We start from the raw sequence: 24,653 nt of genomic DNA on the forward strand, positions 1-24,653 counted from the left end.
TTCTGGTAACAGGTTTCCTAGTCTGTATTAAGGTACTAATAACTGACTCAGAAAACCCACGTCTTGATAAAATTAAGCGTTCAATTTCCAAGCAGTCAGCTTCAGAGAAGTTAGATTTTGATGTTTGAAGGGACCCTGTATCAGAAGGTCCTGTTTCAGAGGTAGAGACCAAGGCGGACAGGATGACATGTCCACCAGGTCTGCATACCAAGTCCTGCGTGGCCACGCAGGTGCTATTAGAATCACTGATGCTCTCTCTTGTTTGATTCTGGCTATCAATCGAGGAAGCAACGGGAAGGGTGGAAACACGTAAGCCATCCTGAAGTCCCAAGGTGCTGTCAGAGCATCTATCAGGACTGCTCCTGGATCCCTGGATCTGGACCCGTAACGAGGAAGCTTGGCGTTCTGTCGAGACGCCATGAGATCTATCTCTGGTTTGCCCCAACGTCGAAGTATTTGGGCAAAGACCTCCGGATGAAGTTCCCACTCCCCCGGATGAAAAGTCTGACGACTTAAGAAATCCGCCTCCCAGTTCTCCACTCCCGGGATGTGGATTGCTGACAGGTGGCAAGAGTGAGACTCTGCCCAGCGAATTATCTTTGATACTTCCATCATAGCTAGGGAGCTTCTTGTCCCTCCCTGATGGTTGATGTAAGCTACAGTCGTGATGTTGTCCGACTGAAACCTGATGAACCCCCGAGTTGTCAACTGGGGCCAAGCCAGGAGGGCATTGAGAACTGCTCTCAATTCCAGAATGTTTATTGGCAGGAGACTCTCCTCCTGACTCCATAGTCCCTGAGCCTTCAGGGAATTCCAGACGGCACCCCAACCTAGAAGGCTGGCGTCTGTTGTTACAATTGTCCAGTCTGGTCTGCTGAATGGCATCCCCCTGGACAGGTGTGGCCGAGAAAGCCACCATAGAAGAGAATTTCTGGTCTCTTGATCCAGATTCAGAGAAGGGGATAAGTCTGAGTAATCCCCATTCCACTGACCTAGCATGCACAGTTGCAGTGGTCTGAGGTGTAAGCGTGCAAAGGGTACTATGTCCATTGCCGCTACCATTAAGCCGATTACCTCCATACATTGAGCCACTGACGGGTGTTGAATGGAATGAAGAGTGCGGCAAGCACTTTGAAGTCTTGATAGCCTGTCCTCTGTCAGGTAAATCTTCATTTCTACAGAATCTATAAGAGTCCCCAGGAAGGGAACTCTTGTGAGTGGAACGAGTGAACTTTTCTTTTCGTTCACCTTCCATCCATGTGACCTTAGAAATGCCAGCACTAACTCTGTATGAGATTTGGCAGTTTGAAAGCTTGAAGCTTGTATCAGAATGTCGTCTAGGTATGGAGCTACCAAGATTCCCCGCGGTCTTAGTACCGCCAGAAGAGCACCCAGAACCTTTGTGAAGATTCTTGGCGCTGTAGCCAATCCGAATGGAAGAGCCACAAACTGGTAATGCCTGTCTAGGAAGGCAAACCTTAGGTACCGGTAATGATCTTTGTGAATCGGTATGTGCAGGTAAGCATCTTTTAAATCTACAGTGGTCATGTACTGACCCTCTTGGATCATAGGTAAAATTGTCCGAATAGTCTCCATCTTGAACGATGGAACTCTTAGGAATTTGTTTAGGATCTTTAAGTCCAGGATTGGTCTGAAAGTTCCCTCTTTTTTGGGAACCACAAACAGATTTGAGTAAAACCCCTGTCCCTGTTCCGATCGTGGAACTGGATGGATTACTCCCATTAACAAGAGCTCTTGTACGCAGCGTAGAAAAGCCTCTTTCTTTGTCTGGATTGTTGACAATCTTGACAGATGAAATCTCTCTCTTGGAGGAGAGTATTTGAAGTCCAGAAGGTATCCCTGAGATATTATCTCTAGCGCCCAGGGATCCTGAACATCTCTTGCCCAAGCCTGGGCGAAGAGAGAAAGTCTGCCCCCCACTAGATCCGATCCCGGATCGGGGGCCCTCAATTCATGCTGTTTTGGGGGCAGCAGCAGGTTTCCTAGTCTGCTTGCCCTTGTTCCAGGACTGGTTAGGTTTCCAGCCTTGTCTGTAGCGAGCAACAGCTCCTTCCTGTTTTGGTGCAGAGGAAGTTGATGCTGCTCCTGCTTTGAAATTACGAAAGGAACGAAAACTAGACTGTCTAGTCTTGGCTTTGGCTTTGTCCTGAGGCAGGGCATGGCCTTTACCTCCTGTAATGTCAGCGATAATCTCTTTCAACCCGGGCCCGAATAAGGTCTGCCCTTTGAAAGGTATATTAAGCAATTTAGACTTAGAAGTAACATCAGCTGACCAGGATTTTAGCCACAGCGCCCTGCGTGCCTGAATGGCGAATCCTGAATTCTTCGCCATAAGTTTAGTAAGATGTACTACGGCCTCCGAAATGAATGAATTAGCTAGTTTAAGGACTCTAAGCCTGTCCGTAATGTCGTCCAGAGTAGCTGAACCAATGTTCTCTTCCAGAGACTCAATCCAGAATGCCGCTGCAGCCGTGATCGGCGCAATGCATGCAAGGGGTTGCAATATAAAACCTTGTTGAACAAACATTTTCTTAAGGTAACCCTCTAACTTTTTATCCATTGGATCTGAAAAAGCACAGCTATCCTCCACCGGGATAGTGGTACGCTTAGCTAAAGTAGAAACTGCTCCCTCCACCTTAGGGACCATTTGCCATAAGTCCCTTGTGGTGGCGTCTATTGGAAACATTTTTCTAAATATCGGAGGGGGTGAGAACGGCACACCGGGTCTATCCCACTCCTTAGTAACAATTTCAGTAAGTCTCTTAGGTATAGGAAAAACCTCAGTACTCGTCGGTACCGCAAAATATTTATCCAACCTACACATTTTCTCTGGTATTGCAACTGTGTTACAATCATTCAGAGCCGCTAACACCTCCCCTAGTAATACACGGAGGTTTTCCAGTTTAAATTTAAAATTTGAAATATCTGAATCCAGTCTGTTTGGATCAGAACCGTCACCCACAGAATGAAGTTCTCCGTCCTCATGTTCTGCCACCTGTGACGCAGTGTCTGACATGGCCCTAATATTATCAGCGCACTCTGTTCTCACCCCAGAGTGATCACGCTTACCTTTTAGTTCTGGTAATTTAGCCAAAACTTCAGTCATAACAGTAGCCATATCCTGTAATGTGATTTGTAATGGCCGCCCAGCTGTACTCGGCGCTACAATATCACGCACCTCCCTCTGAGCGGGAGATGTAGGTACTGACACGTGAGGCGAGTTAGTCGGCATAACTCTCCCCTCGTTGTTTGGTGAAATTTGTTCAATTTGTACAGATTGATTTTTAGTTAAAGTAGCATCAATACAGTTAGTACATAAATTTCTATTGGGCTCCACTTTGGCATTGCAACAAATGACACAGGTATCATCTTCTGAATCAGACATGTTTAACACACTAGCAAATAAACTTGCAACTTGGAAATACAATTCAAATAGAATAATATTAAAACGTACTGTGCCTTTAAGAAGCACAGAAGATCTATGACAGTTAAAAATTAATAAATTGAAACAGTTATAGCCTCAATCCTTGTAAACAACACAACTTTAGCAAAGGTTTAATCCCATTAGCAAAGATAACAATTTCTGAAAGCAGGAAACAAATTACAGAATAAAAGTTTTTATTTCAGTCAAACTATAATTCTCACAGCTCTGCTGAGAGAAATTACCTCCCTCAAAATAAGTTTTGAAGACCCCTGAGCTCTGTAGAGATGAACCAGATCATGCAGGGAATACAATGAGTTGCTGACTGAAATATTTGATGCATAGTAAAAGCGCCCCTCCCCCACACACACAGCAGTGAGGGAGAACAGAAACTGACAGAAAAAACAGATTTAAGCAACTGCCAAGTGGAAAAATGGTGCCCAAACATTTATTCACTCAGTACCTCAGCAAATGAAAACGATTTTACATTCTAGCAAAAACGTTAAACATAATCTCTAGTTATTAAACAGCTTTATGTCTTTCTTACAGTGTAATTCTAGTGAAGTACCATTCTCCCAGAATACTGAAGTGTAAAGTATACATACATGACATTATATCGGTATGGCAGGATTTTCTCATCAATTCCATTGTCAGAAAATAAAAACTGCTACATACCTCTATGCAGATTCATCTGCCCGCTGTCCCCTGATCTGAAGTTTACCTCACTTCTCAGATGGCCGAGAACAGCAATATGATCTTAACTACTCCGGCTAAAATCATAGCAAAACTCTGGTAGATTCTTCCTCAAACTCTGCCAGAGAGGTAATAACACACTCCGGTGCTATTTTAAAATAACAAACTTTTGATTGAAGATATAAAACTAAGTATAATCACCATAGTCCTCTCACACGACCTATCTAGTTGCTGGGTGCAAGAGAATGACTGGGAGTGACGTAGAGGGGAGGAGCTATATGCAGCTCTGCTGGGTGAATCCTCTTGCACTTCCTGTAGGGGAGCAGTTAATATCCCAGAAGTAATGATGACCCGTGGACTGATCACACTTAACAGAAGAAATTTGCAGATGAGTTTACCCTTTCCTGCCACCAATTATTTTGAATGTCACTCAGAAGACTAATGTGTATGATGTATTTGTTTGTTAAATTTGTTATTGTCCCTTACAAGTATCATATTGTTTTACTTATATAAATTGCATCCATGGACAGCTCTGTGGAATATGTTGGCGCTTTATAAATTAAGTATAATAATAACAATAATAATATAGGTGAGTTTACAGAGGTACAGAGGTGGCTTTCAAAATATTAAACATCAAACATTTCATCCGGCATCAAAGCATGCTTTAAGTTTTACATAAAAAAATATTTAGTTTTAATTCATTTAAAAGCTGTACAATTGAGATGTACTGTATGTAACCAGATCAAGAAATTTGCCTAATGTTGCCGTATACTTTGATTACAGAACTGGAGCTCCAATCTCTCTAGTTAATTTGAAGCAAGCACCATTTTGAGAGGTTTTTCAAATTCAAACAAAATCATGCACACTAAAATATTATTTAATTTGTATTTATGTCACTTTAAGGGGAATTTAATTTTGAATATATTGTCACTTTAATGATATTCATTAGATGTTTTGTACCTTTGCTCATCCACAAGATAAAGTGTGTTGAGAACATAAATGGTCATTAAAAAGTATATTTTAAAATTTGCATTCGAAAGAGTGTATTTTTTAAAATGTATTTCACTTATTTGTTTTTATAATAGATGTTTCTGTCCCAAAATAAAAATTATTTCATATTTTTTATGTTTGTGGAGATATGTCCATGTCTACCAATAAAGCTGAGGAATATGTTTCTTATCAATCAGTCAACAAGTAATATTGTGAGGAAGTTATATTCAAACAGAAACGTCTTGTTATATTAAATATCAATTTGAATATCTTTTATATCACAACTTGTTTGCAAACAAATATTGTTAACCTCTTTAAATAATACACTTTCATATGAAAAAAACTCCTATGATTAGCATTTTTTTCAAGAAACATACTGCTAGATTTAGAGTTCTGCGGCCAAAGGGGTGCGTTAGCTACGCATGCTTTTTTCCCCCCGCACCTTTTAAATACCGCTGGTATTTAGAGTTCACAGAAGGGCTGCGTTAGGCTCCAAAAAAGGGAGCGTATAGCATATTTACCGCCACTGCAACTCTAAATACCAGCGTTGCTTACGGACGCGGCCAGCTTCAAAAACGTGCTGGTGCACGATTCCCCCATAGAAAACAATGGGGCTGTTTGAGCTGAAAAAAAAAACTAACACCTGCAAAAAAGCAGCGTTCAGCTCCTAACGCAGCCCCATTGTTTCCTATGGGGAAACACTTCCTATGTCTGCACCTAACACGAACCCCGAGTCTAAACACTCCTAACCTTACGCTTATTAACCCCTAATCTGCCGCCCCCGCTATCGCTGTCCACTGCATATTATTTTTAACCTCTAATCTACCGCTCCGTACACCGCCGCAACCTACGTTATACCTATGTACCCCTAATCTGCTGCCCCTAACACCGCCGACCCCTATATTATATTTATTAACCCCTAATCTTCCGCCCCCGCTATCGCTGACACCTGAATATTATTATTAACCCCTAATCTGCCGCTCCGTACACCGCCGCAACCTACATTATCCCTATGTACCCCTAATCTGCTGCCCCTAACACCGCCGACCCCTATATTATATTTAATAACCCCTAATCTGCCCCCCACAACGTCGCCGCCAGTTGTTAGGTTTATTTAAGGGGGGTTTGGGTTAGATTAGGGGTATGTGGGTGGTGGGTTGTAATGTTGGGGGGGGGGGAATACAGGCAAAAGAGCTGAATTATTTGGGGCATGCCAAATGCCCCGCAAATGGCCCTTTTCAGGGCTGGTAAGGTAAAAGAGCTTTGAACTTTTTTAATTTAGAATAGGGTAGGGCATTTTTTTATTTTGGGGGTCTTTGTTATTTTATTAGGGGGCTTAGAGTAGGTGTAATTAGTTTAAAATTGTTGTAATATTTTTCTAATGTTTGTAAATATTTTTTTATTTTTTGTACTTTAGTTAGTTTATTTAATTGTAGTTATTTGTAGGTATTGTATTTAATTAATTTATTGATAGTGTAGTGTTAGGTTTAATTGTAACTTAGGTTAGGATTTATTTTACAGGTAATTTTGTAATTATTTTAACTATTTTAGCTATTAAATAGTTATTAACTATTTAATAGCTATTGTACCTGGTTAAAAATAATTACAAAGTTGCCTGTAAAATAAATATTAATCCTAAAATAGCTACAATATAATTATAATTTATATTGTAGCTATATTAGGGTTTATTTTACAGGTAAGTATTTAGCTTTAAATAGGAATAATTTATTTAATAAGAGTTAATTTATTTCGTTAGATTTAAATTATATTTAATTTAGGGGGGTGTTAGTGTTAGGGTGAGACTTAGCTTTAGGGGTTAATACATTTATTATAGTAGCGGTGTGGTCCGGTCAGCAGATTAGGGGTTAATAATTGTAGGTAGGTGGAGGCGATGTTGGGGGCGGCAGATTAGGGGTTAATAAATATAATATAGGGGTCGGCTGTGTTAGGGGCAGCAGATTAGGGGTACATAGGTATAATGTAGGTTGCGGCGGTGTACGGAGCGGCAGATTAGGGGTTAAAAAAATATGCAGGTGTCAGCGATAGCGGGGGCGGCAGATTAGGGGTTAATAAATATAATATAGGGGTCGGCGGTATTAGGGGCAGCAGATTAGGGGTACATAGGGATAACGTAGGTTGCGGCGGTGTACGGAGCGGCAGATTAGGGGTTAAAAAAATTTAATACAGTGGCGGCGAATTGGGGGGGCCTCGGTTTAGGGGTACATAGGTAGTTTATGGGTGTTAGTGTACTTTAGAGCACAGTAGTTAAGAGCTTTATAAACCGGCGTTAGCCCAGAAAGCTCTTAACTACTGACTTTTTTCTGCGGCTGGAGTTTTGTCGTTAGATTTCTAACGCTCACTTCAGCCACGACTCTAAATACCGGCGTTAGAAAGATCCCATTGAAAAGATAGGATACGCAAATGGCGTAGGGGGATCTGCGGTATGGAAAAGTCGCGGCTGCAAAGTGAGCATTAGACCCTTTCCTGACTGACTCCAAATACCAGCGGGCGGTAAAAACCAGCGTTAGGAGCCTCTAACGCTGGTTTTGACGGCTACCGCCAAACTCTAAATCTAGGCCATAATATTTTAAATATTATTTTAAAAGGCAAATATATCCCTCTAATAGATTGGTGCAGCCGCTTATTGGTGGAAATAGCACCGTTTCTACTGAAGAAGAAACAATTCTATGATTACCAAAACCTTGTTTATTTCAAGAATTATAATGTTTAAATGTGTTCTAAAAAAGATAACAAAAATCATTTGTAACTTTTACTAATAATTCTTTAAATATTGACTAGAGGTCTGTGACAATTTAGTATCATGATATACATGATGTGCTTTATTGTGATAAAGGGGGTGATGTCTGTCCACTGTACCAGCATAATAGGATAAAGCATTAGATACATCAAGATGCATATTAAAAAAGGGTAGATTTTCTTAATATTTCTCACTGGGGAATTAAAAAGGTTGTCACAGATGAATAGTATATTCCCCATGTAAAATTCCTTTGTGTGCTACCTAATGAATATTAACTAAATATCTAAAACTTTTAAATTAATAATAAACTCAAAGAAATAATGAAAAGGGGCTTTTTATACTTTGTTTTTAAAATATTTTTTCTTGTATAGAAAAAGATTATGTTAAGTGTATATAGATTTATAGCAAAGCTAATATGAAGTGAAAATACTGACAACGCCATCATTTTATTGGTGGTTACGCTCACACTCCCATTCATAAAAGTAGAAAAAACAAAAGATTTCTATACCATTACAGGAACATGTTTTATAAAGTATGCATTTTCCTTATTGTCTTATGTCCCCATGTAGTTTACCCACAATGCTTCATACCTGTTGAGTATCCATGGTTCCTTACCACAGGCCAGACCTGCTCTAAGTTTATCTGCTTCTTGGGCATTATCTGTTTTATTGAACTGTTCCCAGATAAAGTTCCATTCTTCTTCTCCCCCTTGGGCTATTGCATTGCAGTATATAGTGGTTCTCAAATTTGGATGAATACTGTTACACAAGAAAAACAAATAAGAGATAAAATCAATATAACACCCAATTTCTGATATTATTCATTTCCTTTTTTGCTGTCTATAAATTTATTTAAGATTAAAAATATGTCCAAAAATCTACAAAAATCTAATTGCATATTTGCACCTGTTTTATTTTCCATCACAACTCTGCTTTTCAAGTAAAAACTAAAGTTTTGCTCTTGAAGCTAAATAATAAATACAAAATAAACACTTGTACTTTGTAGTGTAATTTTAATGTTTTGTGCAAATTTTTTGCTTATTAATTCAATTGCACTCAAGAAATCACGTTACATCTGACGCGTGCAAACAGCCGTGATAATCACGATATCGATTGTGCTTAAATGTCAGCTCTCCACTCGTAATCTGGCCCTTGGAGTAAATTTGTTGAGAATGCTGTGTCTATCATAAAAATGGAACTAAAATGGAAATCGCCTTTGTCAATGTATAACTTGAAGTTTTTAAATCAAATCTTTCAAAAATGGCTAAAAAATTGACTATAGACATATGATTTTCTAATTTTAGCAGATTTACTATAAAATTGGCACAGTAAAACTATCAAAAGAAGACCCTTGTTTTCTACAGAAGACCAGGTCACTGTATGCTTTGGTCTGTAGGACAGCATTAGTGTAGTTATTGGGAACCGATATCTACAGAGTCGAAAAGGGAACATAATAGTTACTGGCTGTGACCTAACAAAGAGTTTGGTGGAATTTTGAGTCAGCTGACATAGCCATAGATTTTAATAAGTATTATTTTAAGGATTAATCACATGCTGTATCATTTCCATTATATTCCACAAATTATAAATGTTTTTTGGCAAAAATTACATTTTCAATATGTAGCAAATTGTATTGCATGTTATGTTAACTTACCCATTCACACCAGTGTTCATCCAATTTTTTAAAAGATTAGCAGCTAATTGTCCACATTCGGCAACACCATAACCACATGCAGTGCTAACTGCATTAATTTCATTGTATCTGGAAAAATAAATAAAAATAAAAGAAAAATAAATAAAAAAAAAAAATACAAAAATAATAAAAAAATGTACAAGATGTCCTTTCTTTCTCTGACTTTCTATCATACGAGCAATAAAAATGTAAATCCATGATGGTTTAGTATAGAAGAGATTAGAATGTCCATGTTACACTCTGATGCCTATTAATGCTTCATTAACAGAGCATGTAAAAGACTTTATTAAAAGCTTACAGTAGCATTTATATATTAAATAACCTACACTTAATAGACAGTCAACTGAAATGTTTTTATTCTTTAAAAAGATAGATAATCCCTTTATTACCCATTCCCCAGTTTTGCATAACCAACATGGTTATATTAACCCTTTGGCTGCTAAGCCATTTCCCACCTGGGTGCTAATATTTTCTTTTGATTTCTTTTATTTTTGAAATTTGTGATTTTTTTTAACTTTTTTATTTTTTTTACAGACCCCCAAAACTTACACTGTTGGAAAGGTTAGACGATTACCTTTCCAACAGTGGGTCTTGGGGGTCTGTAGCTGCTTAGATGCCTGAGATACAGGCTTCTAAGCAGCATGCCCCCTCCTCCTATATTTAACATTGTTAAGTATAAATAAAGTTGCGCGGTGACGTCATCACGTAATTGCGCGTGTCGTCACCGCGCATCACATGAAGCCCCGGCGATGCCTGTCACTCTACAGGGTAGCAGCAGTAAGGAGGCCCCAGATCTCCCTCAAGGTGGGAGAGAGCTCATGACGGCTCTGAGCTGTCATTAGCACCAGAGTGAGAAACTCTGTGACGGTTCAGAGCCGTCATTAGCACTCAAAGGGTTAATATACTTTTAACCTCTGTGGTTACCTTGTATCTAAGCCACTTTTGACAACCCCCTGATCACATGACTATTTAATTATTATCTATTGACTTGCATTTTAGCTGTGCAGAACCCACGGGCGTGAGCAAAATGTTATCTATATGGCCCACATGAACTAGCAGTCTCCTGATGTGAAAAGCAAATACAAAACATGTGATTAAGAGGCTGTCTATAGTGGCTAAGAAACAGGCAGAAATTTAGATGTTTAAATGTTATAAAGTATATTAATATAACAATGTTGGTTGTGCAAAGCTGGGGAATGGGTAGTAAAGGCATTATCTAGCTTTTTAAACAATAACAATTTTAGTGTTGACTGTCCCTTTAAAGTGAGAATGCTCTATAATAAAATGGTTATAGGCTTTGCAACTCGAATATGGTCAACCCAGGTTTTGTCTGAAAATATATTTTCTTACAATTCCTTTGGTGGCCTAATTCTGTATAAAAGTTAGAAACAAATGTTTCCTGGCAGAATGACTTTTATTTTAATAATGTGTGCATTCTTAATTAAAAAAAAAAAAAAAAAAAAGCATTTATATATAAGTATAATAAGTCCAAATGATTATGTTTTCTGATTTTTTTTAAGTTCTATGAAAATAGTTAATGTCCTACTCTGGCAAAACACATAAAGTTGAATTATAAAGCAAATGTCAGCATTATTACTATAAACTTGTGGCTGATAAGCAAGACGTACCTACACATATCTATTTTAGAGCAGTGATGACCAGCTTCTTATATACATTACATATGGGCGCAGCAGCTCAATGTTTTAGAAGCCATAAGGACCTAATATAAATGTATGTCCATTTAACACACAAATAATAATATATTTCCAAAAATGTCCCTTGGAGCAGGACTAGATTTAAAGGGACATTAAACCAAAATGTTTTCTTTCATTATTTAGATAGAGAATGCAATTTTAAACAACATTTCAATTTACTTCTATTAACTAATTTGCTTCATTCTTTAGATATTGTTTGTTTAAGAAACAGCAATGCACATGGGTGAGTCAATCACACGATGCATCTATGTGCAGCCACCAATCAGCAGCTTCTGAGCCTATGTAGATATGCTTTTTTTAGCAAAGGATATCAAGAGAATGAAGCAAATTAGATAATAGAAGTAAATTATAAAGTTGTTTAAAATTGCATGCTATTTCTAAATCATGAAAGTAAAAAAGTGGGTTTAATGTCCTTTAAGGTAAGGTTACAAGTTATACTCTATTGCTCTCCCCTCCAGAGGGCTCTTTTCAATTGTCAACCCACTACGAGTGTCCAAAGCACACATTTTCAGCTACACTTTTTCCTTGGGCCATAAAAACGATAGCACACAATCAATTGCTCTTTTTCCTAGGAACTGCAGAAACTAGTGCAGAGGGCCCCGTGTGGCTCATGGGCTACCTGTTGGGCATCCTTGAATTAGAATGTCACTTTAATAGTTACATCTTTTCACTGATTTAAATATCCAAAGCAATCAAAGTAAACAGAAATGTTAGCTCATTATTATAGCACTTACTGTTCTGTTAACGTGTGTGGCCGCACTGTCCAGTTACTGGTTTGAACTTTAAAATATTCAAACAACGGTGTGACTTGTTGCCTCATGTAATTCTGTAGGAAATGAAGTATCATTTAGAAATAGTATATTCTGCATGCATTCTATAATAGACTATCCTAGTTTCTAAATGTGTATATTTGCCAATTGTTTTAACTAAAATAAGCATTGTTTAAAGGGCCACTGTAAGTAAATATTTTCTATATCTCTACCGTATATCAGAAATCTTGTCTGCAAATTTAATTGTTTTCCAAACCCACTCCATGGGTATCCTTTGCTCTGTACCAATCCATTTACAATACCTAGGTTTCAAAATGGCGGTTTAAACACAAAGTTATTGGTTTAAGTATTTTGAACATGCAGTGCTGAAAATAGTGGGCAGGATAACGTGACATCATCGGCGAATAAAAGATATAACTTTTAGAACGTTATGAAACTTTGTTTTGGAGAAAATATAGGTCAGTAGGTTTTAATTAATGTTTATTAACTTTAATATGTTAGTTGTTTAGCTTAAAAATTATAACAGAAAGTAATCCTTTAAATATAGAATCTTACCACATCAATCTGCAGTTCATATTATAGATAAACTATCAGCTACTTAAAGGGACAGTCTTGTCAAAATTAAACGTTCATGATTCAGATAGGGCATTTAATTTCAAACAACTTTTCAATTTACGTTTTTCATTAAATTTGCTTTGGTCTCTTGGTATTCTTTGTTGAAAGCTAAACCTAGGTAGGCTCAAACTGATAACTAAATTGTTTAAAACCACCTAATTGGCTGAAATGAAAGTCTGTCAAAAGCACTAAGATAAGGAGGCAGGTTGCATAGGCTTAGACCCAAGGTAATAACAGAGGTAAAAAGTATATTAATATAACCTTGCTAGTTATGCTAAAACTGGGGAATGGGTAATAAAGGGATTATCTATATTTTTAAACATTAAACACGTTCAAGTAGACTGTCCCTTTAAAGGAAAACCTTAAGCAAATTTGAAAAAATAAATTGAACCATAAGGTCATGCAGTAATTGCGCTACTACAGTAAGCACATATATATATATATATTTATTAGCACAGCAATGGTTGCTCATGTGATGACAACAAATTAAATATGCTATGTGCATCATATACATTATAGAATATAGTGTATCAAGACTTGGTTAGGCTGCTCTTTTTTTTTAATTATTAATTTTTTAAAGGTACAGTAAACAAAAAATTTAACTTTAATAATTCATATAGAACATTTAGTTTTAATCATCTTTCCAAATTACTTCAATTATTTATTTTGCTTTGTTATCTTTGTATGCTTTGTCGAAAAATAAACCTAGGTAGGCTCAGGGGCAGAATTACACTACTGGGAGCTAGCTGCTGATTGGTAGCTGCACATATATGCCTCTTGTCATTGGCTCACCTGATATGTTCAGGTAGCTCCCAGAAGTGCACTGTCGCTCCTTGAACAGAGTATACCAAGAGACTGAGGCAAATATAAAAGAACTAAAATAGAAAGTTGTTTAAAATCGTATGCGCTATATGAATCATGTATTTCAAATTTGGAGGTTATGTCCCTTTAATTGAATATAATGAAGCTTAACTTTTCTCTATTTTATATTTTTTGGATGTGTGATAAAACCTCATTCCAATCCATTGTATAGAGTTCTTTCCCTCTCTCTATGACTAATGAATTATCAATAATGTCTGATCCTAAAGTTTTATAGACACCTTGTATTTTGGCTAAAAAAAATATACAGTATCATTTTGTACGTATTTTTTTAGCACTACACATTAAATAAATTTGTAAAAATGCATCTCTACTAATTAATAAGGGGCGGTTTAAAATGTTAATGAATCCCCATAAATGGTCAGAAATAGATATAATTATAGATATAGAAAAAACACAATCACACAATCACAATAGCAATATTATGATATATGAATATTACAAATGTGAAATACAATTACAATATTGTGAAATATGGAAACGCAAAAAAAGTGATTGCAATTTTGTGAACTATGAATATTGCGATCATGAATGCGCGTCCTCAATATAATATAAATATGAATATTGAGAAATCGCAATCTTAAAATAAGTAAAAATACACACTTAAGGACACATTAGAAGATTAGTACAATCCCATGTACATACATATTGTAACATTATGAAAGGCAATACATATATATTAAACAATGTATATACATATTTCATATACCCACAATCCCCCAGCTCCTCGGTGTACTATTGATATGTTTAATTCACTATTGTATTGTAAGAACAGGGGTTGAGTTTCTGTTGACTCATGTAATTTATATTACCATACAGTACTGTGTAAAGGGATCATTTGCATTACACCTTCAATGTAGGTGGCGATGTTGCTTTGAATATATCGCCAGTATCAGAGAAGCATTGCCACCCACTGAAATGTATGGTAAAACGTCTCACAGCGATCCTGCGTTTAAACAGTACTGTCAGCCCTTTGGAATATTTTGCCGGCTTTCTTGACATCACAAAGGAAATGCTACATCCAGCAGTGTCTTTTTTTTTTTTTTTTTTTTTTTTAAAGGGACATTAAACTTAAAATTCTATTCATTATAAAAACTTTAATTATGCATAATTAAAAAATCATAATAATTAAAAAAGGTACTGTGTACTTTCCCCCAGAGAGATTGGAATTAATTCTGTGGAATCCTGAAAATTATATATGCAACATGATTGGTCGAAACGTGCTAGACCTCTTTTACATATAAATATAAACTTAAAGGGACATTAAACCCAAATTTTCTCTTTCATGATTCAGATAGAGAATACAATTTTAAACAACTTTCTTATATACTTCTGTTATCTAATTTGCTTCATTCTCTTGATATTCCTTCCTGAAAAGCATATCTAGATAGGATCAGTAGATTCTGATTGGTGGCTGCACATATTTGCCTCGTGATTGGCTCACCCATGTGCATTGCTATTTCTTTAACAAAGGATATCTAAATATTGAAGCAAATTAGATAATAGAAGTACATTGGAATTTTGTTTCAAATTGTATTCTCTGTCTGAATCATGAAAGAAAAATCTTGAGTTTAATGTCCATTTAAAGTAAGATAAATAACAGTGTGTTCCAAGACTGCTAAACAATGTAGTTGCAAAAATACTTTTTATTTTATTTAATATTTTTTTACTAAGTTGTTGGGAGTGCTGTAGTTGTAACCTATCATGTGTGAAGTTTCTTGCATGTCAATAACTGTGGTTTTGCCTACTGCTTATGCTATGCTGTACAGGAAATAGATTATTTGAATAATGTAACACTTTCCTTTCAGAGGGAGATGAAACATATGAACAACATATACATGTTCTGGAAATTGAGAACAGTCTAAATCATTTGCAACATTTCAAAGAAAATGTCTTATCTTATACCTTATTAATCATATTTTGTTTCCTAGCATTACTACTTTGCAACTGGGAAGAATTATCATTACCCCAGATGGGGTTCATATGGATAGAACAGAATTGTGAGTCATTACCTTCATAGGTCCATAAACTTCAGTGCGATCAAACATCTGTAGAAAGTAACTTAAGCTGCCCAGAGCTGCCTGCCAGGGCATGTATTCCACTTCCTTTGAAAGGAATTTTGTGGTATCCAGTGCCCTGGTGGTGCTTATATATTTTGCCCTAACAAAAAAATAAGAAATGGAGTTAAATTGTACAATGTATTTCAATTTCTGTTCTGACAGTAACATATGACAGTTACAGCTTGTGCTTGTTTTCTAAAACTTTATTAGTATCATTGATTGACCGGCCAAGAAATATAATTTAGCCTATAAATAAAGCATCTAATTGAGATATGGATGTGGGATTTTCAGAAGTTATGAACAAATGACATGGCTTGATTTTGTTTTTGTTTGTCATTAGAACTATTAGTAGCCCTGGACCATGAAACCAATGTATTTGTCTTTACAGAGTAACAGTCTGTAAAATGCTGCAGATTGAGACTAAGTTAAAGGGACAGTCAACTCAATTTAAAAAAAAAAAAAAAAGATAGGTAATCCCTTTATTACCCATTCCCCAGTTTTGCACAACTAACATAGTTATATTAATCCACTTTTTACCTCTGTGATTACCTTGTATTTTGATTGCCTTCTCTGACAGCCCCCTGATCACATGACTTTTTATTTATTATCTACTGACTTGCATTTTATCCAATTAGTGCAGTGTCTGCCAAAACCCATGGGCGTTAGCACAATGTTATCTATATGGATCACATGAACTAGCAGTACCTGTTGTGAAAAGCTAATAAAAAAGAATGTAATAAGAGGCTGTCTTTAGTGGCTTAGAAACAGGCAGAAATTTAGAGGTTTACAAATTATAAAGTATATTAATATAACAATATTCGTTGTACAAAGCTGGGGAATGGGTATTAAAGGCGTTATCTATCTTTTTAAACAATAACAATTTTGGTGCTGACTGTCCCTTTAATGCAAATTCTTTCTTTTTCTTTTTTTTCATGCTGGCAGAGCATTGTGCTGTCCTGGACAAAGGTGAGCAATCACATAAGTAAAGGTGTTAAAATAGATATATTCAATGTACCCTCCAATTTTTTACAACATTATGAAATACAGTAGGAATTTACATTAGTAATCATGAGGTAAACAAGAAAACAAAAAAATAATAAGGTTGGAAACAATAATAGGGGCACCCAATCATTTTTGTATAAAGGGTCAGTCATTAATATGGTTTGCAAAGGCCACATTAGTAACATTACATTATAATAAATGTAACTATGCACTACTCTGATTTATAACATTTGGTGCAAATACACGTTTAGTTACTGATGTACGGATCAAGAGCAAAATACACATAAAATGTTTTCCCAATTGAATACATTAATAAAAATCCACTGGTGAAAACAAATACTTTTTTATAAAATATTTTTAATATAATAATAATAAAATAATAATAATAATAATAATAATAAAGTTGGGTTGTAGTTTAAGCATTAAGTCGCTGTGGTTTGGAAATTATTATTTTTTTGTAATTGATGTAACAATAACTTAGGGACACAATTTTTAGAAACACTAAAACTTTTTTTTAATGATTTTAATATGAGAAGCCTCTACCAACAGTATTGTACATGTGTGTGTAATTGCTATCGGCATTAGATGGAGCATATAGTAAACCAGAAGGCCCAATGCTACATTACTGAATGGCATGCAGGGTTTAATACTTGCTCTTACCTTGCTAAATTAAAGGCATCATCTATAATCTGCGCCCGGTTACTAAGGGGAATCACCTACAACATAAAACAGGTTTAATGTATTATTACATTTCACACGGTGTAAATAACTTAGAGAAATTTCCAATGGTTCATTGCAGTGGTAGCTCTAGGGAAAAGCTGGCAAATGCTATGCACCCCCTTTCATTATTGTAGCAAACTCAAACGTTAGGAGAACTTTAAAGCCAAAATTAAATGTTGTAATTCAAATAGAGCATGTAATGTATTTAAAAAAATAAAATATAACAACTAAATACTTCTGTTTAAAATTTGACTTTTTCTTTTTGATATCCTTTGTTGAAGAGCATATCTAGATATGCACAGGAGCATGCAATGACTTGAGCACTAAATGGCAGTAATGTTTGCATCACTTTGTTACAAACATTGTTGCAAGCACTGCTGCTATATAGTGCAAAATATATTTTCATGCTCTTGAGCTTACCTAGTTATGCTCTTCAACAGAGGATACTGAGACAATAAAGTCAATTTGATGATGGAAGTAAGCTGGACATTTTTCTTTTCTTTTTTTGTGTCCATAGCGTTCTTTGTAAAGCAAGCAGAAAAGTAATGGTGAGAGAATATGGATTTAAAGGGACAGTTAAGTCCAAAATAAACTTTCATGATTTAAATAGGGCATGTAATTTTAAACAACTTTCCAATTTACTTTTATCACCAATTTTGATTTGTTCTCTTGGTATTCTTAATTGAAAGCTAAACCTAGGAGGCTCATATGCTAATTTCTTAGACCTTGAAGGCCGCCTCTAATCTGAATGCATTCTGACAGTTTTTTACCACTAGAGGGCATTAGTTTATGTTTGTCATATAGATAACATTGAGCGCACGCACGTGAAGTTACCTAAGAGTGTGCACTGATTGGCTAAAATGCAAGTCTGTCAAAAGAACTGAAATAAGGGGGCAGTTTGCAGAGGCTTAGATACAAGGTAATCACAGAGGTAAAATGAGTATTATTATAATGTGTTGGTTATGCAAAACTGGGGAATAGGTAACAAAGGGATTATCTATCTTTATAAGCAACAAAAATTCTGATGTTGACTGTCCCTTTAAAAAAAAAAAAATGTAGCAAAATACTATAAAGTATTAAGCTCCCAATCTGCATCTCTGTACCTTTGATATTTAGCTTTGTGGTCAACATTTTGCATACCTACAGTATATGTTAAACTCTAAAACTACTTATGGTTCATTGTTTCCTGTATTTAGGACATTTTTTAAATAGACATACACACAAATAATTAGCTACCGTAGTCTAAAATCTTTAATAGTGATCATTTAATATATTATAAATTCAATATAATAAAAACTATATAAAATGTTGCCACTTAAAAGGAATTGGAGATGTAAACTTTATAGTGCCATCATTTTCTGATTTTGTCTCAAGATCATTTTAAGATATTCATGTGTTACCAGTCTAGGGGCGCGATCCGATATAGATCGCAGTTTGCGGCGCAAGCGAGGAGACCGGCGTCGCCCGCAGTTTCAGCTCGCAACTCGAGCCATCCCATATAAGTCGCCGTCAGATGCTAACGTGCCGTAAGTCTGACAAACCAGCGATGTCCAGAAATCTGCGTAAGTACAAATTTCTGGCGTCGCCAGTGACTTGCGGCACGTTAGAATCTGCCGGCGCCTATAAAACCTGACTAAAGTTTAAAACACCCGCACTGTCTAACACGCCTCCCTAACATAGCCCGCACTGTCTAACACGCCTCCCTAACATAGCCCGCACTGTCTAACACGCCTCCCTAACATAGCCCGCACTGTCTAACACGCCTCCCTAACATAGCCCGCACTGTCTAACACGCCTCCCTAACATAGCCCGCACTGTCTAACACGCCTCCCTAACATAGCCCGCACTGTCTAACACGCCTCCCTAACATAGCCCGCACTGTCTAACCCTCTATCCGCTATCCCCCCTCACTAGCCTAACAATAAAAAAAGCTATTAACCCCTAAACCGCCGCTCCTTTACCCCGCCGCAACCTAATAAAGTTATTAACCCCTAAACCGCCGCTCCCGTACCCCGCCGCCAGCTATATTATATCTATAACCCCCTAAAGTGAGCCCCTAACACCGCCGCCATCTATATTACAATTATTAACCCCTAATGTAAGCCCCTTACACCGCCGCCATCTCTATTAAAATGATTAACCCCTAATTTAATCTACCTACCCCGCCGCCAGCTATATTATCTATATTAACCCTAAGTATATTATAGTTAATATAGTTATTACATTATATATATTAACTATATTAACCCTAATTATATTAGGGTTAATATAGTTAATATAGTTACTATAGTATTTATATTAACTATATTAACTCTATCTAACCCTAACACCCCTAACTAAATTTATATTAAATTAATCTAATTCATTTATAAACTAAAATATTCCTATTTAAATCTAAATACTTACCTATAAAATAAACCCTAAGATAGCTACAATATAATTAATAATTACATTATAGCTATGTTAGGGTTAATATTTATTTTACAGGTAAATTGTTAATTATTTTAACTAGGTATAATAGATATTAAATAGTTATTAACTATTTAATATCTACCTAGTTAAAATAATTACCCAATTACCTGTAAAATAAATCCTAACCTAAGTTACAAATACACCTACACTATCAATAAATTAAATAAACTACAAACATCTATCTAAAAATACAATTAAATTAACTAAACTAAATTACAAAAAAAAACAAACACTAAATTACAAAAAATAAAAAAAAGATTAAAAGATTTTTAAGCTAATTACACCTATTCTAAGCCCCCTAATAAAATAATAAACCCCCAAAATAACAAAACTTCCCTGCCCTATTCTAAATTAAACAAATTTCAAAGCTCTTTACCTTACCAGCCCTTAAAAGGGCCTTTTGTGGGGCATGCCCCAAAGAATTCAGCTCTTTTGCATTCAATAAATACAATCCCCCCCCCCATTACAACCCACCACCCACATACCCCTATTCTAAACCCACCCAAACCCCCCTTAAAAAATCCTAACACTACCCCCCTGAAGATCTCCCTACCTTGTCTTCACCACACCGGGCCGAACTCCTGATCCGATCCGGGCGATGTCGTCCTCCAAGCGGCAAAGAAGAAATCTTCCTCCGGCGATGTCATCCTCCAAGCGGCAAAGAAGAATTCTTCCTCCGGCGACGTCTTCCTCCAAGCGGCAGCAAAGTCTTCAGTCTTCCGGCGGCATCTTCAATCTTCTTTCTTCGCTCCGCCGCCGCGGAGCATCCATCCCGGCCGATCGCTAAACTTGGAATGAGGTACCTTTAAATGACGTCATCCAAGATGGCGTCCGCCGAATTCCGATTGGCTGATAGGATTCCATCAGCCAATCGGAATTAAGTTAAAAAAATCTGATTGGCTGATTGAATCAGCCAATCAGATTCAAGTTAAATCCGATTGGCTGATCCAATCAGCCAATCAGATTGAGCTCGCATTCTATTGGCTGATCGGAACAGCCAATAGAATGCGAGCTCAATCTGATTGGCTGATTGGATCAGCCAATCGGATTGAACTTGAATCTGATTGGCTGATTCAATCAGCCAATCAGATTTTTTTAACTTAATTTCCGATTGGCTGATAGAATCCTATCAGCCAATCGGAATTCGGCGGACGCCATCTTGGATGACGTCATTTAAAGGTACCTCATTCCAAGTTTAGCGATCGGCCGGGATGGATGCTCCGCGGCGGCGGAGCGAAGAAAGAAGATTGAAGATGCCGCCGGAAGACTGAAGACTTTGCTGCCGCTTGGAGGAAGACGTCGCCGGAGGAAGAATTCTTCTTTGCCGCTTGGAGGATGACATCGCCGGAGGAAGATTTCTTCTTTGCCGCTTGGAGGACGACATCGCCCGGATCGGATCAGGAGTTCGGCCCGGTGTGGTGAAGACAAGGTAGGGAGATCTTCAGGGGGGTAGTGTTAGGATTTTTTAAGGGGGGTTTGGGTGGGTTTAGAATAGGGGTATGTGGGTGGTGGGTTGTAATGGGGGGGGGGATTGTATTTATTGAATGCAAAAGAGCTGAATTCTTTGGGGCATGCCCCACAAAAGGCCCTTTTAAGGGCTGGTAAGGTAAAGAGCTTTGAAATTTGTTTAATTTAGAATAGGGCAGGGAAGTTTTGTTATTTTGGGGGTTTATTATTTTATTAGGGGGCTTAGAATAGGTGTAATTAGCTTAAAAATCTTTTAATCTTTTTTTTATTTTTTGTAATTTAGTGTTTGTTTTTTTTTGTAATTTAGTTTAGTTAATTTAATTGTATTTTTAGATAGATGTTTGTAGTTTATTTAATTTATTGATAGTGTAGGTGTATTTGTAACTTAGGTTAGGATTTATTTTACAGGTAATTGGGTAATTATTTTAACTAGGTAGATATTAAATAGTTAATAACTATTTAATATCTATTATACCTAGTTAAAATAATTAACAATTTACCTGTAAAATAAATATTAACCCTAACATAGCTATAATGTAATTATTAATTATATTGTAGCTATCTTAGGGTTTATTTTATAGGTAAGTATTTAGATTTAAATAGGAATATTTTAGTTTATAAATGAATTAGATTAATTTAATATAAATTTAGTTAGGGGTGTTAGGGTTAGATAGAGTTAATATAGTTAATATAAATACTACAGTAACTATATTAACTATATTAACCCTAATATAATTAGGGTTAATATAGTTAATATATATAATGTAATAACTATATTAACTATAATATACTTAGGGTTAATATAGATAACATAGCTGGCGGCGGGGTAGGTAGATTAAATTAGGGGTTAATAATTTTTATATAGGTGGCGGCGGTGTAAGGGGTCAGATTACGGGATAGATAAGGTAGATGGCGGCGGTTTTAGGGGCTCACAGTAGGGGGTTAGTTTATGTAGATGGCGGCGGGGTCGGGGAGCGGCGTTTTAGGGGGTAATAACTTTATTAGGGATTTCGGGGGGGGGGGGATCGCGGTTGACAGGGAGATAGACATTGCGCATGCGTTAGGTGTTAGGTTTATTTTAGAAGATCGCGGTTGACAGGGAGATAGACATTGCGCATGCGTTAGGTGTTAGGTTTATTTTAGAAGATCGCGGTTGACAGGGAGATAGACATTGTGCATGCGTTAGGTGTTAGGTTTATTTTAGCAGCTAGTTTAGGGAGTTACGGGGCTCCAATAGTCAGCGTAAGGCTTCTTACGGCTGCTTTTTGTGGCGAGGTGAAAATGGAGTAAGTTTTCTCCATTTTCGCCACGTAAGTCCTTACGCTGCATATTGGATACCAAACTGCGCGGGTTTGGTATACCTGCCTATAGCCCAAAAAACTGCGGGCGACGGCAGAAATATACGGGCGTAACTTCTAGGTTACGCCGTATATAGGATACCAAATCCGCGCAATTATTGGCGTCGCCGGCTTTTGCGGGCGACGCTTTATATCGGATCGACCCCTAGGTAGGAAGGTGACCAGCAGACCATTGTTTGGTTCATAAGGGAAGAGCACCCAGGTGATTTTAAAAACAAAAAAACAAAACAAGCAATACAACTTCATAGTTATCCAAGCAGCAGTAAAATTGACAATTAGATTTAATTTGCATATAGGTGTGAACTACATACCTAGTCACATTATGTCCTTCCTCATATATTTCCTAGTATTTATTAATTTAGCATTCCAGCACACTGGTAATTAAATTACATCCAGGTTACTTACATCAGGGTTGTCCTGCAGGGCAGTTAGAATCTTGTTCCAGTTGCCATCATCATAATTAACCCTGAAGTACCCAGTTACATTGATGTTTGCAATCAGCCAATCGTTTCCAGAAGTCCTAAATTGGCTGTTTGAGGCTAAAATGCAGACATGGTAAGGATCATTATTTACTATTTGACAAGTAGTCTACAAATACTGATTGCCTTATTGGTGCTGTATAAAGATAACACATTGTATATGACCATGAAATGCTAATGCATTTAACACTTTCCAAATACTACAGTAAAATACTATTTTTTTTTAAAGAGATTATAATATGATTTAGCTTCTTTCCTAAAAATCAATGTTTTGCAGTACACCAGGCATATATTAACCCCAAGGATCCCATTAAAGGGACAAGAACCCCAAATTTAGAAAGAGCATGTCATTTTAAACAACTTTTCCATTTTCTTCTTTTATCTAATTTGCTTGGTTCTCTTGATATCCTTTATTGAAAAGCATATCTAAATAGGCTCAGTATCTGCTGATTGGTGGCTGCACATAGAGGCCTCTTGTGATTGGCTCATCTATATGCATTGATATTTTTTCAACAAAGGATATTTAAAGAATGAAGCAAATTATATAATAAAAGTACATTGGAATGTTGTTTAAAATTGTATTCTCTATTTGAATCATGAAAGGAAAAGGTTGTGTTTCATGTCCCTTGAAGTACACAGAAATGTATCCTACCTGCAGCATTCAGAAGCCAGTAATCCGTTGAAGGGGAGTTATTTATTGTATAGGAAACTGGCACTTTCCATACGTAACTGTAAAGTGATAAAAAGCAGTGATGAAAAAAAACAAACATAACATTATATAATGCTGAGTTGAGATGAAGATGGCATACACAAAACAATTATTTTATGCCATCAGGTTAGTGTTGCTAAGCAACATACTCTAAGGTTTACATTTTCTTCTAAAAACTACAGAGTTGCTATATGTTAAACCTAGGGAAAATGGACACCAAAAACACTTTAAAACCAGTGAAGGTCAACTGGCAGCACACAGGCCCTATTTGTTTGCCGTCTGCATCTGGCAGGTATTTTAGCTGCACAGTCACATGGGTATGATTGGCCATGGGGCAGAGTGGCAATTACCACCCCCACCTCAATGAATAAAGGACTTGGGGTGGCACAGTATATATGCAGAGGCACAGAGGGGGTGGGCTCCTGTGGAGTTACCAAGTGACAGCAATTCACTTTGTAGGGGCAAACCTGTTTTTGAATTATTCAGCTGAGACCACTTTTCTCTAAATACATTTCTGATGGTATCTCTGTTATTATAAAAAGTAAAGCAGCAACCATTATGTGTGTGTGTATGTGAGTGCCTATTTGTGTATGAACATATAGTATGTGTTTGTGGCTATATGTGTGTGGCTGTGTATATGAATAGATTTCTATGCATGCATGTGTTAATATGTGTATTTGTAATTTTGTGCCTGTATGTTTGTGACTTCGTATGTGTGTGTAAAGCTAATAAAATCGCACAGGATTTCATGGCAATGTAGGTTGTATCCGAATGTTTTTTGTTTTGTTTTTTTTTGTAGTTCTTGTTTGACAATGAAAGCCTTTAATAAAAA

At 36.7% G+C, this 24,653-nt stretch overlaps 1 protein-coding gene across 2 annotated transcripts in view; it reads right to left on the bottom strand.

Annotated features, from left to right (window-relative positions):
• LOC128663378 (aminopeptidase Ey-like) overlaps window positions 1-24,653 on the bottom strand; it is a 173,187-nt gene that overhangs the window by 23,822 nt on the left and 124,712 nt on the right. For both annotated transcript variants that reach the window (XM_053717683.1, XM_053717684.1), the window contains exons 12-18: window positions 23,765-23,841; window positions 23,039-23,172; window positions 17,277-17,332; window positions 15,567-15,714; window positions 12,025-12,116; window positions 9,537-9,644; window positions 8,474-8,641 (exon numbers count right to left, since the gene is read on the bottom strand). In XM_053717683.1, coding sequence (XP_053573658.1) covers window positions 8,474-8,641; window positions 9,537-9,644; window positions 12,025-12,116; window positions 15,567-15,714; window positions 17,277-17,332; window positions 23,039-23,172; window positions 23,765-23,841 — 783 coding nt within the window. The remainder of the gene's footprint in view (window positions 1-8,473; window positions 8,642-9,536; window positions 9,645-12,024; window positions 12,117-15,566; window positions 15,715-17,276; window positions 17,333-23,038; window positions 23,173-23,764; window positions 23,842-24,653) is intronic.

Source organism: Bombina bombina, chromosome 6 (genome assembly GCF_027579735.1).
Source record: "Bombina bombina isolate aBomBom1 chromosome 6, aBomBom1.pri, whole genome shotgun sequence".
NCBI classification, from domain to species: domain Eukaryota; kingdom Metazoa; phylum Chordata; class Amphibia; order Anura; family Bombinatoridae; genus Bombina; species Bombina bombina.